Below are 20289 nucleotides of genomic sequence, written 5' to 3'. Positions count from 1 at the left end.
GGCTCATGTGAACTGTGTAGGGCTAGTAAATCAGAAGGAAGTCCTGGGTCTACCCATGCACAAGCTAGAACTGTTGTTGTATATGTACCACACTCCTGTACGCTAGACAAACTTGAGGAAGCTGGGAGACTACAAAACACTATCGTGGTAGATGCTATCGTGTGATCCATAATCATCTACACATGGCATACCTGAAGGGCTTTTTTGGAATAAGCTGTCATTAAAGTCTAAACTAGTCTTAGAGATCCTGTGATGGCCAGTTTTATGTAAACTTGTCTCAAGCTTGAGTCGTTTTGGAAGAGGGTACCTCAATTGAATACATGCCTCCACCAGAATGGGCTATAACCACGCCTATGGTGATGTATGTGGAAAGGCCCAGATCACCGTGGATGGTTCCCCCTTTTGATAGGCAGACCTAGGTACGTACTGTAAGAAAGCAGGCTGAGCAAGTCATGGGGAACAGGCCAGGAAGCAGCACACACACACCTCCATGACCTCTGTATCAGTTTCTTTCTCAAAATCTCCTGCCCTTCTAGGGTTCTGCCCTGACCTTCCTCTGTGATGGTACTGTTTCATGGACGTATATGATAAAATGAATTCTTTCTTTCCCAAGTTGCTTTCATCATCTGGTTTATCTCAGTCATAGGAAACTAATTAAGGCAGAACTGCACTGATGCTGAACAGGTTCAAGGTGACTTTGGACAGTAATTATTGGAGATGCTATTTTGGACCATACTAATCATGACACCAGCACAAATGGAAAAGGCCAGGTAGACACTGAGCAGTTTTGTTACTGCAGCACACGGTGCTTGGTGTACCCTCAAACAATCTTGGGAGATACTATATGTTCTTTCAGTCAAGTCCTAACCCCAGCTGTAAAACAGAACCATGACTAATATCTTGGATACGGGTAAGCATCCCTGGCTATACTCAGAACATGTAAGGAAGTGATAGAGTGGGGAGAACTGTGATTTATGATAGCCTCAATGGATGTGAATCTACTTTTTATACTTTGTATAAAGAATCAAGCTAATTAATTTGAATCCAGGGCAAGTTTGTTCATCAGGAGGTAACATAAGCATTTTCTATTTAAGGATGAGAAGACGTAGTGTTTCATGAATTTGCATAAGCATTTCTTTGGTCATATAATCCCTTTTAATTATATGGAATTTTACAAGTGTTTTGAAACATATCAATAATGTCATTAGAGGTGTGCCTTTACAAAGGTTGTAAACATCACAGAAAAGATACAACTACATAGAATCAAGGTTGTATTCACCTTCCTGTATTTATGCATATCTTCCACATCATGGATCAAGTCTCTACACATATCCAGATGCACTGAATGTTTTTCTGCATTAACATTAGTAAATTATTCATCTCAAATACTCCATACAAATTACTGTCCCTGTGAATAATACATAAAGCAGTCACAGAAACAAGCTTTTAAAGATCAGAGTGACATAATACATGACTTATTTTTGGAATAATCACTTTATAATTTAAATATGAAACTTAGTGACAAAGGAAAAAAATCAAAACATATAAAGCCAACTTAAACAATGAAGCAAATAGCAGTCTATTGTCATGGGGATATTAATAGTCTCAATTCTTCAGTTTTGTACATCTGTTTTCTCTAAAACAGTGACGACAGAAGATAATAGTGGTTTTCTCTTAAAAAAATAGAAAGCAAAAATAACAGTCAGGGGTAGCTACAATAAACTGGAATCTGTTAAACTGTGACTGAAACCCAAAAGCAATGCCTTATCAGTCCCAGTGTAATGCACATGTCTTCTGTGGCTAAAGGTGGAATGAGCTACTAAACCAACACTTAGGCACTCTCCCTCAGTGCTTTAGCTGCATGCCTGGGAGCCAGTCACTGGATAAAACTCAGAACGCAATGGTTCACCAGCTCTCCTAGATTCCAAAGACTAAAAAAGTGGGTAAGTTAAGACTTGAAGCTTAACAAGAAGGAAGACAAAAGTGTGGATGCTTGTATCCTACTTAAAAGGGGGAACAAAATAATCATGCAAGGGGGACCTGGGAGGGAGAGGGGAGGAGGGAAAGAGGGGAGTTCAGGATCAGGTATGGGAAGAGACAGAAGTCCAGAGGGTCAGGAAAATGAATAGAAATATGTAGCAGCAGGGAGTGGGGAACTGGGGGTAACCACTAGAAATTCCCAGATACTACGGAAGTGAGGTTCCTAGGACCCAACAGCTTTGACATTAGCCCAAGTACCTAACAAAGTGCAGATAGAACCTGTAGAGACCAACTCTGGTACATAGGCACAGCCCCAGTTGAGGGATGGAGCCACCCACACATCTCAAAAATTTTAACCCTGAATTGTTCCTGTCCAAAGAAAACACAGGGACAATAAATGGAGCAGAGACTGAAGAAAAGATCATCCAGAGATGGCTCCACCTCCATCCTGTCTGCAGACAACAAACCCTGACACTATTGCTGATACCAAGAAGTACTTTGCTGAAAGGAGCCTGGTATAGCTGTCCTCTGAGAGGCTCTGCCAGCACCCTGACAAATACAGATGCAGACACTCACAGCCAACCATTGGACTGAGCCCTGGGACCCAAATGGAAGAGTTAGGGAATGACTGAAGGAGTTGAAGGGGATTGCAACCCCATAGGAAGAACAATATCAAGTAACTGGACCACCCAGAGTTCCCAGAGGCTAAACCACTAACCAAAGGGTATACATGGATGAGCCCATGGCTCCAGCTACAAGAAGACTGCCTTATCTGGAATCAGTGGGAGGGGAGGCCCTTGGTCCTGTGGAGGCTTGATGCCCCAGTATAGGGGAATGATAGAGTGGTGAGGTAGGAGTGGGTGTGTAGGTGGAGGAGCACCCTCTTAGAGACAAAGGGAAGAGGGTGGGCTGGGGAGGTGCAGAGGGGAAACCAGGAAAGGGGTACATTTGAAATGCACCCCTAAAACAAAAGAAACAAACAAACACAGAAACAAAGAAAACAAACAAACACATCCAGGTCATCAAGACCATATCTAGGTCAAAAAGATCAGCCAGACAAAAAGATTCCTTTGAAGTGTTTTTTGTTTGTTTGTTTTTAATTTATTTTTCAAAATCATCAAGGTTAGAATTAGATTTCATCCATTTTGCATTTCCAGGAGTAAACAAAGTGCTAAGGGTAAACGCGTGGATAGTGAGCTCCAGGACCATAGCATTTCCTTACTCTGGGGGCAAGCATATACATGTTAAGAACCTGAATTATGAAAAGGAAACCAAGGAATCACTTCTGTGGTTTTAGTTTTTAGTGCACCTAAAAGAATTATTAGCAGTTAGTGCATTCTCAGATGTGAACATGTCTGTCCTCCTGAATGACACTCTGGCGAAACAGGAAACCCACTGGTTGTAAGCCACCTCTTCCCCCATTGACCTCCCCACTCCCACAAAGTCTTGTTTCTGGCAGCACAGAAAGGACTGTTTATCCATCACTAGGGAGTTCTCCATTCTGTGTTCCCTCCATCAGATTCACTTAAAGGGCTTGGTATGAAGATTCTCACTAATTCAACAGGCAGAGAGGCATGGAGGATGATTTTTATTTCTCGCAGGAATCAGTGGCTTTCCTGAAAACCTTAGCACTAAGGAACCTTGGAGCCTCTCTCCAGGAGATGATGACTGCACGCAGTACCACTGACTGTTAGGAAATCTATGCTAGACAAGAAGTCACATCCTGAAGCCCCATCGGCTAGAAAAATGTCAGAGCATATTCATCTGATAAAGTGGAAGTTTTCCCTGCTTGAACACTCCAAGCCTTGTAAAGAATTTTAAAGAGTTAATTGAAAACCCCTATCCCATGCTTCCTTTTCCTTTTTGCTTTTATACATTTTTTAAAAATGTTAATCAAAGGCTTTATAAGTTTGGTAATGCTCAATCAGAAGTGTAACCCAATACCCAACCTAGATATATAAACTATCTTTGACTGGTGGAGACACGTGAACATCTGCCTCCATGCCCCGCTCTTTCTCTCTCTCATCACCTAGCTTCACCCTTCCTGTTAAAATAAAACTTTTCTCTCAAAATGCAATTAGAGCATAATTATTCCTAATTGTACCAGTGAGGTACAAGATAGTCCTAATACCCAGTCCATCATTTTGTTGAGTAACCAGAACTTCTGTCATCTGTCCTAACTAAAGCACTTAGTTTTGAACCTTTTTAGGGAAGGGAAATGGTGAAAGGGGATGGCATCTGAAATGTAAATAAAATATAAAAAAAATAAAGAAAAAAGAAAAAAAAAAAAAGAAAAAATAATCACTGAAGGAGAAAAGCATGTGTACTACAGAGTTAAGGATAACTATGAGCTGAAAACACTAAATGCACATTACTTGTCCAGTTTGAGTTAAAAAAAAAAAAGAGTTAATTGAAAGGATTAGTTGATGTTGCAAAAAAATCCCCAATCATTTGTAAGAGTATGAGGGGTTTGAAGTCAATTTGGTCTTGTGTATAAAAATAATAAAACCATGCTAGATTTTGAAAAAAAATTAAAATTACAAATATTCCTGCATGAAATGAGTCTATGGAGACAATCAATATGAACACTATTATTTAAGAAAAAATTTTGATTTTTTTCTGTTTTAAAAATGGAGTTTTACTATGACTTTCCTAAATCTACAGTTTGATATCTTCTTATTCCTTCTAATTTATAAAGAAATATACAAACTTATGACTTCCAAAGCCAAGCAAGAAATAGTACAAATAAACCTTCATTGAGTAGAAACATTACACTATGGGTCCAGCGAGGATTAGAGAAGAGCTTTGAGTAGTATCACTACAGAGGAAAGGAGAAAAGTAACAGGATAACCAAAAACTTTTATTTTTATTATGGTCAAAATTGTCAGGCAATTACATCAAAATGTGTATTTTTGTGTAGTTTCTTAGATTATATAATTCAATTAAATGAAAATCTCAAATTAATTGTGTATCATAAGCAAATATTAAACAAGATAGATAAAAATGCAAATAGGCTAATATAAATGTTGACTAACATATAGGTTATGCATGCTTTCCTATTCTTACAAAATAACAGTTACCATCTTGTCATAATTAAGTAGTACATTATAAAATATAAATATGTGTTAAGGTTATATTCATATATAGTTTCATCCTCCTGATGTTGAAGCTGTATTATGTTAGCCTAATTGAAATACTTTTAAAAAATTCTACTTATAAAACTTTTAATTGTATAGAGGTATAGCAATTCTAAATTAGTTACAATTATTTTATGAAAAATATGCTACCTTATTGTTCATCAGACTGCAATCTTATAACTCATTAAATCATGAAAATATATTTAATGAATACCTCTTGGAACAGCCATATAATTATTAAGAAAAGAACAGGGGGGCTGGAAAGATGGGTCAGTGGTCAAGAGCACTGACTGCTCTTTCAGAGGTCCTGAGTTCCATTCCCAGCAACCACATGGTGACTCACAACCATCTGCAATGATCTCTGATGCCCTCTTCTGGTGTGCCTGAAGAGAGCAATGGTAAATACATAAAATAATTTAAAAAATTAAAATAAAATAAAGAAAAAAGGAAAGAACAGGGTATTGTATATGCATGTATAATAGATAACTCAGCTGTGTTGATGCCTTTCAAACAATCTCCATTTGTTTCTCCTTTAATAATTGTATTTTGTCTAATTATCATAGCTGTAAAATATGGAGGCAGGAGAACCTGAAGGAACTTGATTACTGTATAGTTCAATGTATTTGATGGATCCTAGACTTATGTTCTTGAATGCCTCAACAAAGCATCTTGAGAGATGAACTTTAAACATCAGTCACTCTTCTTCATGTCAGGCGTAAATGCAAAAATTTTTTAACTCTGTAGTTATTAATGACAGTCTGCAGGAACACTGAAACTAAACAGTGAAACTGAAGAGATATATACACCACAAATGAAGTGTAGCCCTTGAAGAAAGTGGGCCATTCACATACTATCAGGATAAGAGGTGTGTGTTATATAGAGATGATAGTGTAACACTCACTTAATTTTTTTATGTTTTAATGGACCTCGCAGCCATGGAACTTTAATGATTGGGGAAGTTTAGAATGTCCACATAGTAAAATGACATGGCTGTTGCACAGAAAAGTAGAAATCACTTGTTCCATGGAATTGAACCCAAGAAAAAGTAATGCCTTAAGTAATGTCCTTAAGTTTCATTTTGAGTTTCAAACCAGAACAATCCATGAAACATAAGATACATTCTCGTCATTTGGAAGTACTTTCAAATGTTCAGTCCAGGAGCACACCTGCACTTGTGCCTGAATTTCATTCTGTAGCCAACAATAATGTCCTAAATGGTAAGAGGGCAGGTATAAACCATGCGAACTCCTGACTGCTTCACTCATAAATAATTTCTGCCTATCCTTTTGTAGTAGAATGCACAGTGTCTTGACACAGATACTGAATGGGAAAGTCAATGCGCCAGTGTTTACCTAAATATAACATCCAAGAGCCAGAATGATTGCAGAAGGAAGTAAAGAGTTGGAGCTGCTTAGATGAATGTAATAAGGGGACACAGAAAATATCCAGCGTAATGGAGGCATCCTCAGCAGGCAATGTCATGCTCTCTCTTTCTACAAAGAGATCCTAAACTCCCAGGTATCCCTGCAGCTTAGGAGAGGATACATTCTGTGATGTGTATTGGGTGAATTCGTCTATAGTGGGAAAAGGTGTTAGCGATGACACAAAGTACAAAACTTCATTCAGGGGAAAATGAGATTAGTAACATTACAAAGATCATTAAGGAAGTTCTCTCGGTGATATTTTTTCCCCCTAGACTTAGGAGATTTTTGAAATGTAAATGTTAGTGAATCTTCACTGTTGTTCTTTAAGCTCAGTAAGTGAGATACACTCAGTTCAAGACTCAGCAGTACATGAACATATGCAAATGGTTCATGTTTCTACATGATCACAGCTATGGACAACTTAGATCAGAAATCATGTGTGGTTCCTGTATATAGGACTATGTTCTTTGCAAGAACAGGAGTTATCACCAGATACAAATTAGTGATGTTTTATTGGTGTATAGTTGAAAGACAAACAGAGGCTGTATATAAATAACTACCGTATATTCTCATATTCACAGAAATCAGTTTTCATAGAAGAATGAAGAAAAGACAAGAATTTCGTAGAGTTTCGTAATAAAACCAACATAATATGTTTAGGTCTCTTAATTTCATTAGTATCAGGTATGTTCAGAAAAATTTAAACACAATTCCTGAGTTGCCATACCAAAGGTATTTTACACATAGACATTTGAACAATACTTAGTACTGCCATCCATTAGGAATCATAAAATTATTCTTGACATTTTGGTAACTAACATCACTGTTTAGTAAATTAGTGTTCTATTGTAAGTGACAGAAAGCAACACAGTATTATTGACTTTGTGTCTGTTTGACTGATCTAATGCAAATCACGTGGTGAATCACTGTATCCCTGAGAACTTACTTAATGTATGTGACATATAATATTCAAACATATGATGTATGCATTTATAAATTTCTCCACATAATGTCCTGGAATTTTATTTGGTGATCATCTCCTAAACAGTTTTATTCGTCTGGTTTTATTGTCTCTAGTCATTGTCCAAAATTGAAAATTAGGGCTAGTTCAGCTGCTAAGTATTGCTTTGCAAATCCCAGAACAAGCGTTCAGATCTTCAGCATCAAATAAAAGCCCAGCATGCAGCCTAAGCTTCATAGGGCATAGAAGGTCATAACATGGCCCTGCAGTTCCTTGCCTCTAAGCTGGGCTGAATAGTTTGAGCTAAGTCCACAGAGGGCAAAATATAGAAGGTAGACCCATCAATTGCTCCTGCCCCAGAGAGAGAGAAACTGTGGTTTACAAAGGGTTATTGGGAACATCCATCCCACCAACATGGCTGTAGCTAACTTTGTGTTGTTGAAAAGAGTTGGCTCACATAACGGAATCTTTTCATGCTGTGTAGGACTCTGCTGTTTTCTGTAGTCCACCTGGCTATCATTCCTAATCCAAGTAGCACATGCAAACAGTGGACAGTTTTTGGGCTGTTGAGGACCTTTATTATCCTCTGTAAAAAGCTCTCAACACATTCAGAATACAATGCTGAGAGTGAAGACAAACCAAAGGCTTTAGATATGGTAACCATGCCAACTTTAAATGTTTAGACACCAGTTCCTCAGAAAATCCATGCACACTATAACTCTATCATCAAACAGCTATCTCACAAAACAATGGAAAGCAATTCATATTTCTTTAAGTCCCAATTTCAGTTCCACAAGGAGATCATTTAGAAACTACAGCTTCTCCCAAAGTCCATCAAGCATATACATATCTGTTTCTTACTGTATGTCATCTCTAAAAATATAAATTCTGTACAGAACATGCTTAACTGCAGGAAAACATTCCATCTTTAAAAATTCCTTAAACACAGCTGGCACCTTTAAAAGAAAAATAGCCAGGCAATTGACTTTATCATATCCAGGTAAATGACAGGTCTAGTCAAGCAGAGGTTTAGCTGTAGAACATAGATAAGATGTTCTTGTGCTCAGAGTTCCCAGATGAGTTAGAGTCTCCAAAACCACTGACAAGATGTCTGCAGATGCAGCACAAGATGACCCAGAAAAATGAGAACTATTTTACTGAGAAGACAGTTGGGCAATCAGAATGCAACTGAAATGATTCCCACAGCCACTGAAAGGTCAACTTCACAGCATTCTGTGACAGAAAGATTCATTTTGGGACTACACTGTAAAAAGAATATTACCCAAGAGCAGTTTTGAAGTAGGCTCAAAGGGTTTCTTCATTTAGTGTCAGTCTGTCCAGCTTTATACAATGAAATTCAATAATGAAACACAAAATCAAATAATTTGGAGGTGAAATCCTTCAATGGAGTTAATCTCTAAAATAAGCTTTAGTTACAAATAAAACACATTAGAAAACTCCAAAATAAGACAACTTAGAATTTTTCATTATGGATTTCTCAGCTCTATTGCCATAAAAACCAAATATTAAATATCCTGAAAAATTGCTTATGTTATAGAGAAATCTATCTCTTGCTGATTTGTTCAGTTAGAAGAGCTAATTAGGAGGTAGATGCCTTTGATCTGATATATAGTCACTTTTCTCATACAAAAGACAGAATGGACATGTTAAAGAGACCAGTGCAGATTCATGGAGATTCTAAAGAATGCAATAGTACATGACAAGGAATTTTATGTCAACAAAAGTAAACAAAAGCTCTAGAAAATAGATGAATTGTCAAAGATTGTTGTCAGTATAAGACAAAAAGAAAGTGGGCATGTGAATAAACAAATTCCTGTAGAGAAAAGGGGATAACATCTGAAATGTCAATAAAATATCGAATAAAACATTAAATTAAAAAATGAAAATTACTAAGATCGTTAAGTAGCTGTGGTTTATAAAAACACATGGTACTAAATTGGCATTTACATGATTCTGGGAAGTATTTTAATTTCTAACTGTATTTGAACTATTCCAGGGCACAGTATAAATTACTAGATTTTCCTTTCTGAAGAATGCATAACTGAAAGCACTTGAAAGGTGAAGATAGTATTTCTATTCAATTCAGAAAAAAAGTAATTTACTAAAAGTAGAAGATAACTATTTAAGAAAGTCACATGTTACAAAGTAATGCTAGTGAAGAAAAGATGGGTGAGGACTAGAAAACAGTGGAATAATACGTTCAAATTAATACCTACTGAAGCTAACATAAAAATTAAATGTTGCCAATAAAAGACTTATGATTCTAAATAAGTGAACGTGAATATGAAAATATGGTCAAGACAGTTTGCTAAGTACTAGTAACAATGATACAGTCAAAACCAAAGTACTGAACTCTTTATGTTTTAATCTGAGGGACTTAACAGAAAATCTTGCTAGTTACATTTTCTTGGATAAGGTAATGAATATAACATATCTATGAACATAATATTAAACAACAGTTTGAGATGTTTTCTTTTTTTAAAAAAAATACCCATTTAAAATAAGACAAGTAGGAAATTTCTTTATGGGAACCAATAAAACAGGAAAGCTGTAATATTTGTCAGAGGTGAGAGGTTTAGGAGTTCAGGCCAACCTCAGCTACATATGCAGTTTGAAGCAAGCCAGAAGTACTAGAATAACCTGGCTCAAATAATAAAATAATACAAATAATAAACAGTGGTACTAACAGACGTTCATATGAAAGAAATTTTAGTGCGACATATAAAGTTGAAAAGAAAAATACATCCATATGTCCTAAATGTTAAATAAAGGAATATTCAACAATAAATGCATTAGAAGAAAATGTGGAAAGACCTTATAGAATGCAGCATAAATAAGGAAACCCAGAAACTAGAAATATTTTAGTAAATCAAAATTATTTGGCAAAAGGGGCCAAAAAGCAATGAAAGAACATAGAGGGAATATAAAATTAAAGTTCAGCATATAGTGATAAGCAAGTAGTTCACTAAAAGATGTATATGATAGATTTAGAATAACAAAGTAACATGTACATGCTTTTCAGAGTAGGGGCATGTATTTTTAAGTGATGATTAAGTGCTCTCTAATTTTAAGGGCTTTGACAATGTATTCATTTTATTTTTATGATTTCCTGTGTTGCTTTATTTACTTAGATACATTCAACTTTCATTGTCTTTCCCAGGCTTGTTACTAGAATTTGCATTTTCTTATGTACTCATTTATAAAGTTGGAATGGTTTAGTAAATATATTTTACAATATGCAACACAGATAAATATAAATGAAATAGTTTCAAATGTTCATTTCTGAGAATGCATAAAATGAAATATAGTCATATATATCCTCATCACCCCCACAAATTCTTTCTATACCTCTACTATGTTTTTTTTAAACTTCATGTTTTTTTAAGAAGACTAAGTCCAGCTAATGTGCAATGTGTAAGGCTGTTAGTAGAATATCAGAAACTTAAAGTTTGCACATCCACAGATGAAGGATTGTTCCTTCTCTGGAGACTATCCAATGCCAATGCTTCCTTAGAAATGGTTAAGACCCTGTCGTCTAAATAGTTGTTTTTGAATCTATAGTTCTGTTGTGCTCAAATCTTGGGTCAAAGACCCTTCTTACTGTAATGGGCAGTGTCAATGGAGAAATGCCTAACAAGTCAAAGTGCGAAAAATAAGAACCCGAGTGCTTGCGTCTAAAGAAGGAGAGGAGACAGAAAGAATCTGAAACCAGAGACTGGGGAGAGACTGTGAAATGATGTTTGTTGGACATGACATGTTCATTTCACTAATGAACTCATAACCATTGTGGTTTTCTGTACATGATTTGTAAGGAATCAATTCAGAGGAAACCCTAGCACATATAGGGCAAAGAAAATAGTTTTGGTACAACATAGAAAATGAAGTTGTAAAGGCATATTCCAGATGAACCAAAGGTTCAGCTAAAAGAATTTAACAATAAAAATATAATACATAGGGAAATATCAGTATTTAACTCTTTTATATCATTTCATTCTCCTGAGGATAACAATAGTTGTTGTTGTTGATGATGATGGTGATGTTCATGATGATAATAATAATCGTGATGATGCTTATGAGTGTATATTTGTTGTCCATGTATTATCTCATTCTCAATAGCACTTAGACTTTGATCTTTTCAGTGTAGAATTCACAGAGCCTGGAAGGCAGAATGTTATGTAGCAATGTGTGCACAATAAGATAATAAATTGGCACATGTGTTTATGCATAAGTATATGATACTTGAGAGCTGGACAAGACCTCAACCTTTGTAAAACGGGTGCTACCAGTAAGCTCTATCCTCAGACATGTGAGGGCTTTTTTAAAAATCATAAGAGAATAATACAAGGTTTAATGCTTGTTATGAAAAGCTTGGCGAGTCAAAAACGCAACCCTAATGTTACTGTGGGCTTGCATATCTGTGCTTTCACTCCCATTCATTTACATGACTTATAGTTATAATAATCCAACAATATTAAGTAGAAAATTCTAAAAATCAACAAATCATGTGGTTTGAAAGGCATGTTTTTTCTGAGTAGCATGATGAATTAAATGTCATATTACTCTGTGTCTCCTAGATTATGAGTCATCTCTTTGTCCAACTGTATAACTGTTAGTCGTATAATAACTACTTGCATTATCAGATTGAATGATGACCTCTGGTAATGCTTGTGTTTAAGTAACCCTTATTCTATTCAATAAGGACAAAAATGCTGGCAATTTCAATACAACAAGGAGAAGCTTCATCTGCTCTCCTCAAAGGAAAAAATGTTCTCTTCATCAACTTAATAGGTAAAAGTCTTCCATGGTACATTTACTAGGGATTTCTCTTGTCTGTGGTCTTAGGTGTCTGCTAGTATTTTTGCATGTATCCTCCTACAGACAAGGGGAAAATAAGGGTACCTATCTTAGCAACCAAAATATAATTAATTTGACCCCAGAACAAACAAGTATACAAAAAAATCCCCCTTAAAATACAAAATCAAATAAATAAAAAGAAAAGAGGAAAAGAAAATAGAAAAACTATTCTCAGGATTGAATCATGAGGTGGAGTCTTCTTATTCATCTGCTTTATATTAGTACTTTCTGAAACATTCATGATTCATAATGAATAACACAGATATGTTACTATACAGTTATTCACTGGAGGTTAATAGCAGATGGTTAACATTCCAAATTCTTAAAATTTATCAAATTACTACAGTGCATATATGAAAATTTAACTATGGTTTGTAACATGGGTTTTCTAACAGAAAATATGGACTCTTTTGCTCCTTTAAACAATTGTCCATAAATAGCACATTCTTAACGATACTTTATGTGAGTACTGAGTATCATTATGTTTAATTACTGTTCTATTAAAAAGTGGTAGGGACTCAGATGACACAGTATGGGTTAACTGGAGATCCACGAACTCTGATAGGACATACAGTCATGTTTTGATGATACCAAGAAACAAGGAAGTAAATATGACTTTGCGTGCCTAAATAAAGAATTGATGCACACCCCAAAACCAAGACAACACATGTCTACACAGGTAGCTAGCAAGCTACAAAAGCACTGCCATGTTTGTTTTCTACAAAACCGTTAAGTCTGCCCTTACCAGCCAAGAAACCATTGTCCCATAAAGATATAGCCTGAATATTTGCTGCAGTTAATTCTGAGTTCTAGATTTTCCTCAAACTTTTGGTATAATTACAATTAATACCATTCACATCATATAAGATTATCTACCTCCAAGACATATCTAAGATTACAATGTATATAGAATAACTGGAGGTTTGCTAGTGAAATATATTAATGTTAATTAATATATTACTTCTGGCTACACTACCTCTAAATTTAAAGGATGATATGAGATACTCTTACCTCATTTGTGTAAATAATGCATCAAATATATTAATAAAAATGCTTTAGAAGCCATGGAAATGGTTCAGTGGATGAAATCTTTCTCCAATACTGATGACCAGAGTTCAGTCCCAAATCAAATGGATCTCAGAGACCCACAGAAGAATACTTGATTCTGCCATTGCTTTCGCTTGTACACTAAGACTCTATGGTAAGACCCTAGTCCTAAAGACAACACATGCTATGGTCACAGGACATGGGATCAAGATGAAATTAATCCGGAATCTTCTTCTTTACACTTATAGGGTAGCTTTCATACTGTTGGAAAGTGATAATCAGGCTTCTGGGGAAGAAAAGCCATCGGCACACTTAGTAGCTGTAAATGCTACAAGCTATGTGACAGCCAGCCAGGCAAGCTTTAGACATTTGTGCAATACTAGGAGTGTGCTACGATGGTAACCAACTACTTTCTGATTGTATTTAATGTCTTCACCATAAGCCACATCTTATGTTAACTGTTAACTGAGCCAAGAACTGTGGCTAGGTATGTCATGGGCACTAGGGAAAAAAAGTTTACTGTTAAATAGGTGTAATATCACTCTGCCCTCTATCTATCTTATCTTTATACTCTGAAACTACTGAAGCACTTAATTTTCATCAGAGAAGCATCTTTTGCAATAGTTAATAATTAATATGGAGTCATAAGTGGGATGACTGACCAACTCTACATTGCACATGCATGTCACAAGCGGCACTTTCAATGCAAAAGCAGAAGGAATATCCATCAATAAATACAATGAAAAATATTTAAAGTATATTTAAAAATAAACAGAATTAATGAGAAATGTGAAAGCCAAAACCAAATTATGAGTCAAATTGATCTATATTAAAATGGCTGTGAGCAAGTCTCTATTAGGTATTATTGTATAATAATGGCACAGCTTCTAGTCCCAGCCCTTAGATTGAGATAGAATGATCAATCATAAAGCTGAGGCTTGTATTGCCTTTAGACTGTAAGATACAATATACACCTACATGAGTGAAAAAAAAATCTTCTAATAAACATACATACTTCCAAATGTAGAATATAGAAAGAGAGTCAAAGAGGATAAGAAAATGGGTTTGGTTTACTCTAAACCCAATTTTATGAGCTGCTTTAAAACTTACAAAAAAACTATGTTTTACTTTAGAAAATAGTTATTAACTACACATAGATTGTTTTGAAACCTCATTGTAAAACTACAAAGTGATTGAAAAATAAGCACTTAAGTTGTCAAAATGTAATAATTATGAGTAACATACTAAAAATCGTACTCACTAATATGAGACTGCAAAGTAGCTTCTCATATGATGAGTGACTCATATTATTGCAGAAGTGCATATTTTTTGAGAATAAACTGCATTTACAATGTTGTATTGATATATATATTTAGTACTACAGGCTAAACTCATTAAACATAGTTTTTTTTGTCTTTCTCCTATGCCTATAGGGGAAAAAATACTTATTTTCACAATGGCTTCATATCATTAGTTACACTGTTTGATTCTTTTCCATGATGCTTTGGCACCAATCTATACGGATTGTCTGGAACATAGGAAGCACATATTTCCAATGTTTTGGCTATTGTGAGTTTTCCTTTAGAAATCTTCCCTTTGTTAATTTGTCTTTGTAGCTGTTTGTTTGTTTTATAAAAGCAAGAACATACTTGAACACAAAATAATAACTTCTCAATACAACCTCAAGAAGCGCAAACGTTTTTTTAAGGGAGGCAACATCATTGCAGGTATTCTGTTCTCACTAAAAAAAAAAATTATCATTTGATAGAAGTACATTACTTGAGTGTATCAGGCTGCTCCCAGAAGCCAACAGTTATTAAACACAAATCCCACTGCCAAATGTGAGCTCTGTGACCTGCTGGTCATGGAGGTAACCAAAAATACTCAGGGTATAGACATTGCTTTTGGTTGCCCACCAAAAACTGCCCATAAGACCGTATTTGGGAAGATACAATTTACTTTGGCTATAGGACACAAAAACAGAAACCAAGTGTTCTCGTTCCTAGCAAGAATATAATACTGGCTTCTGGAAGAGGAGAGTCAGCATAGACATAACAGATGTGGGCTTGGCATGTTGCAATGCTGAATTGGCAGGTGGGTTCTGCTCACTGGTACAAGGGTGGCATGGTTATGGGATGCTTTCTCACTGAATATGGGTCACACTGCACATGAGGTGATACATTTCTGATCTCGTAAACCTGGTCAAATGCCACTGGCTAGGCCACTCATGGGTGCTATTAGCATTGATTTGCTAGAAGTACAAGCTGTTAAGATGCCTCCTAATAAATTATGTTTATATCCATAGATGGGCAATGTTCTCAGCCTTGGTCAGAAAAGCTTCTGTTTGCAGTATGCAGAAGTTAACTCAGGGATTCAAAACTGGTCAACTGCTGAGAGTAAATGGGTGTTAAATACTCAGTCCTGCATAAGACATTGGCATCACCTAGTCTTAGACCAAGAATCACAAGAGGGAGAAAAATGAAAGTAAGAGGAGGGAGGTGGGAGAAGTGTTGTGAAAAGTGTTTTCTGTGATTGATAACAACCAGTGTTTTCATGAACTCTTGGCAGATGCAGTTATTTATAGCCAGTCTCTACAAGCTTGGGCCCTTCAACGGTTTATCTTATATGAGGTAATAGTTCACGAGGCACGACTCCTCTTTGAGAATTTACAAGAATTCAACAGTTTGCTAGAGATGAGGAATCGTTTCCCTACAGGTGGTGGTATAGCTCACTGGTAAGTTGCCCAAGCTCTCATGTATGCTCATGCAAATAACCCCAGTTAAACTCACTAGCATGGGCACACACCCACATACCCACACCACACACACACACACACACACACACACACACACACACACACCCCTATACAAACAAGATGTTGTATAAAAGAGAAAAAGGAAGAAATTCAGCTGGTGAAGGAGACAATGAAAGCAATGGAGGTGAATCTGATACAATAATCTATATATTTGTATGAAATTGTCAAAGGGCAATACTACCATAACTTAAATATAGAAAATATTTACCCTTTGACAGAACAGTTTTTAGAAGATGTGGATCACTACCTAGCAACACATGTAACATGTCCTTTCTCTGAGCACACTCCTGGATTTATGGGCTATGGGCTTCTCTGAATTCCTGAGCAAGGCATTGAACCCCTTGGATACAACTTTCACTACATTCTCGCCTCGGTTCCAGTAAGCTGCATCTTAGGAATACAGAACAGGCCAAGCAAGGGCACACTTTATGAGAATCAAGTTTCCTAAAGTTGAGAAGCCCTGTTGGTGTGGGCTCAATGAGGCAGTTCTTCAGATGTACTAACATAGACACTGTGACAAACTAGTTTTAACTTTTAAAATAAGTCACTATACACTTATCCTTCCTCAAAAATAGAAAAGGAAGAAAAAGGTTAAACTTGGGGGAAAAAAAAACCCTACATTAATGAAGAGTAATAGCTAAAGTCTGAGGCATGTTCAAAGTTAAAAAAAAAATACTGTTAGGGTTCCCATAGCAACTGAAACAGTTGAATATCACTTTTATGTGAAGCAAGTTTAACTTGAATTGGAATGCAAAATACATCCTCTGAGTCAAAAAGAGAATTATAGGAAACAGAGACAGTGTTCCAGAATATTCTAGCTTCCAACTAATTCACTTATTATCCCTAAAGTGCACTGAGGTTTTCATATCAATAGTATACTTCTTTGCAGTGACTTTAAGCTATGTATATTTAACTTTTGAAATAAAATTATTTAAAAATGAGAAAACAATATTACTATACTTTCTTAATTCATAGACTACAACTTGGTAATTTGGAATCATAGACTCATGGTTCTGTTTGTTATTATAAGTAAACGTTTGCCCAATGTGCAATTAATGCATATATAACATGGTTACAACCATTACCAAAGTTAATTACTATTGATGTAGTATGAAACTATGAAAATGAACACTGACGTAAGATTATGCTTTCCTGAAAATGGAGATATACTCCATTTGTGGGATTTCTGTAGCGTGCACATCTTTCTCCAGTTCAGTAAAATAGATAAATGCAGGAATGATACTTACTCCCGTTACATAACGAGGTCTATATTGAATAGTTCCAAACAAACCAAGGATGACGACAATAATATGTACAAAATTTGCCAGGATAGGTGCCCACTGATATCCAAGGAAATCAAATATTTGCCTCTCTAGCACACAAACCTAGAATAGAAAAAGACGACAGGGTAGGTCAGCACAAATGAGAGACATCAGTCAAGTTGAAATAATCACTGTGACATTATAAATAGCAAGTATAACTCTGCTATCGTGTGTGGTATTTTTAACAGTGAAAATGGCATGTTCCTGTATATTGCATAGGAACAGCATCTGCGTATTCACAGAGAGTCACTTACCTTTCAGGAGTGATTCTAGGGAAACACTAAGGACGGTTTATAAGATGTCATCTGCACAGTCACAAACATTTATATTCTTATGTGCGCTATTAAACACTTGAAGTCATCAACCACAGGCATGCAAGTCCCCATGCAGGGCTTGTTGGGTTCTCAATAAATGTCACACCGTGAGTTGGGGATTGATCAGAGGAAAACTACGAAAGTCAATGAACTACTAGAATTCTGTATGAAGATCCACAACAAAACAGGCCACATGACTCATTTCTTCTCCAAGTGTCTCATCCTTTACCGAAAAGTGTACTTCAGCAGATGGGAAAAGGCCCTTCCAGTCCTAAAACTATAGAGTTATAAATGAGTTTTCATTATGTAGGCGATGTAAAAGAAATCTCAAAAAGAAAAAATAAATGCCAAATAGAAAACAAACAAAAACAAACCAAAAAAAGTCTGTGTTTTTCTAAACACAAGACAATTTGTCTTATTTTTAAATCAGTTCACAATTAAGACATATAAAAATTGTAAGCAATGGGAAGATACAAATAAACACAACCAAGGAACAGCAACAAACTGTCCAAAGCTCTGAAATTTTATTTTTCACTAGATAGTTGAATATAGACTGCTGGTAAATCCTTCCATGGACCTAACAAAACAAACAGCCTGTTTGCTTTCTTCTTGCCTGCCCTCAGGTGGACTGACAGTACGCTTATTGGTCAGAAAAACACATCACAAATGAGCTCAATATTCCACAACAGAACTCAAAAAAAAAAAAAAAATCAGCCATGATTTCAAAGGAAACGGAGGTTTTATAAACCCTCTGTTTTACCCATATCATTGTGATTTCATGAGGGTTGTCTTCAGCAGAAAACACCATATTTAAGATAAACACATCTGGGGCCAGTGAGATGGCTCAGCAGGTCAAAGTGCTTATTGCATAAGATTGATTATTTCAGTTTAATCCATGGAACATACAATAGAAGCAGAAAACTGTCTGCCATGAATTGTTCTCTGACTTCTACACACATGCAGTGGCTCATGTTTGGCATGTGTATGCACAGATATCTACCCTCAATAACGCATATTTTTATTTAGTTTTTAACATCGTAAAATTTTAATACAGTATTCTGGATACAAGTAGAATGGCATTAGGTAGCGGACTGTAGTTACCTCAGCAGCCTGGGAGTATGAGTTGAGATCAACAAGGGTTTAGAATAGCCACTTCACATTTCATCAGTGATGACCGAACCCAAAATAAGCTAGGATGGAAACTCTACAACTAACCTTCCATGCAAATCAGCTATTTTAAGGTGATTTACCCTCACTTAATGGCAGGTGAGGTAAGTCAAACAGAGGGCTCTTACAAAGACTAAGAATCAAATGAAAACTTGTTTCTAGCCTTTGTTTTAGGTCACCTTAAACTTAATTTGCTTTTACGTACTTGCTAACACACATTCTTTCAGGCCAAAGTTTTAGCTTGGGAATCTTGTCAACTGTATGCCCAATTTCAGAACATTCCTAACCAGACAAATTTACTGTTTAAAACAGTAGGGTTACATTACATTTAAAACAGTAAGATTACATGAAACATTACAAAGCTTGTGATGATGCAACCAGCTAATATAAAGAGCTGCCATTGGTCCTATAGTACAGCATCATACTAACACAATATAAGACTGAAAGCTTCTGTACATAAGTTCACTTTGCCTGTCTCACGAAGCACACACCTTAGACACCCTTCATGTGTTATCTAACATGCCAATCCTAGTTTTGCAAATCTTCACCAGTTTGCGCAGGCTACTATAACCACTGTCGTTATTTATGAGACGAATTTAACCAGTTCCAAGAAACAAATGTTCATAATCGGCGAAGGAACATTAATACTAACTTTCCCCCAAGGGGATGGAAACCTCATTCTAAGGACATGATACAACCCTAACAGAATGAACTATGCCCCTAAAGATTCAAAAATGGGAGAATAATTGAAAGCCTGGAAAAAACAGTTCTATCGGAACTAAGTAACTCTGGAATCAGTAATAACTGTGAGAAAGGCAAAGGTGAGTTATTTTCCTAGTGCAACACCAAACATGTTACTGGACTACTAGAAGCTGTTCTCCCATGTTTATTGACAGTGCATAGTCCCAGACAATAGGAAACAGTCCAAATCACATGGAATTCTGAAAAAATAAGTGATTGTTTTTCTTCTGAAAATAGTGGTACAAAACTCAATTATTTTAGTTGCTTAGATTTCTTACCATGTTAGGCAATTTAAACATGGTCGCCTGCAAATTCCTTACGGAAGCGGAAGCTATCACTGTTTACTTTGCTGCTGGTCTCTGTGTTTTACCAACTGCAGTTAGAAAACAACTAGTCTAGGCATTTATGTGCTACGTGAATATAACCAAACATGAGAAAATAAAAACTGCAATTTTTGAGAACTGATTTTTTTCTTCTTCCATAGCAGGCTTTTAAAGTAAAAACAA

General features: G+C 36.0%; 1 protein-coding gene across 3 annotated transcripts in view; it reads right to left on the bottom strand.

Moving 5' to 3' along the window:
* Nkain2 (sodium/potassium transporting ATPase interacting 2) overlaps positions 1-20289 on the bottom strand; it is a 978239-nt gene that overhangs the window by 513274 nt on the left and 444676 nt on the right. For all 3 annotated transcript variants that reach the window (XR_013108250.1, XR_013108249.1, XM_076927919.1), the window contains one exon: positions 17487-17624. Coding sequence is in view for 1 of the 3 variants with exons in the window: in XM_076927919.1 (XP_076784034.1) it covers positions 17487-17624 (138 nt within the window). In the remaining 2 variants the exon portion in view is untranslated. The remainder of the gene's footprint in view (positions 1-17486; positions 17625-20289) is intronic.

This window comes from Arvicanthis niloticus, chromosome 30, assembly GCF_011762505.2.
Source record: "Arvicanthis niloticus isolate mArvNil1 chromosome 30, mArvNil1.pat.X, whole genome shotgun sequence".
Taxonomy (NCBI): Eukaryota; Metazoa; Chordata; class Mammalia; order Rodentia; family Muridae; genus Arvicanthis; species Arvicanthis niloticus.
Note: the sequence above shows the minus strand (reverse complement) of the source record. Positions and strands in the feature narration are given on the sequence as shown.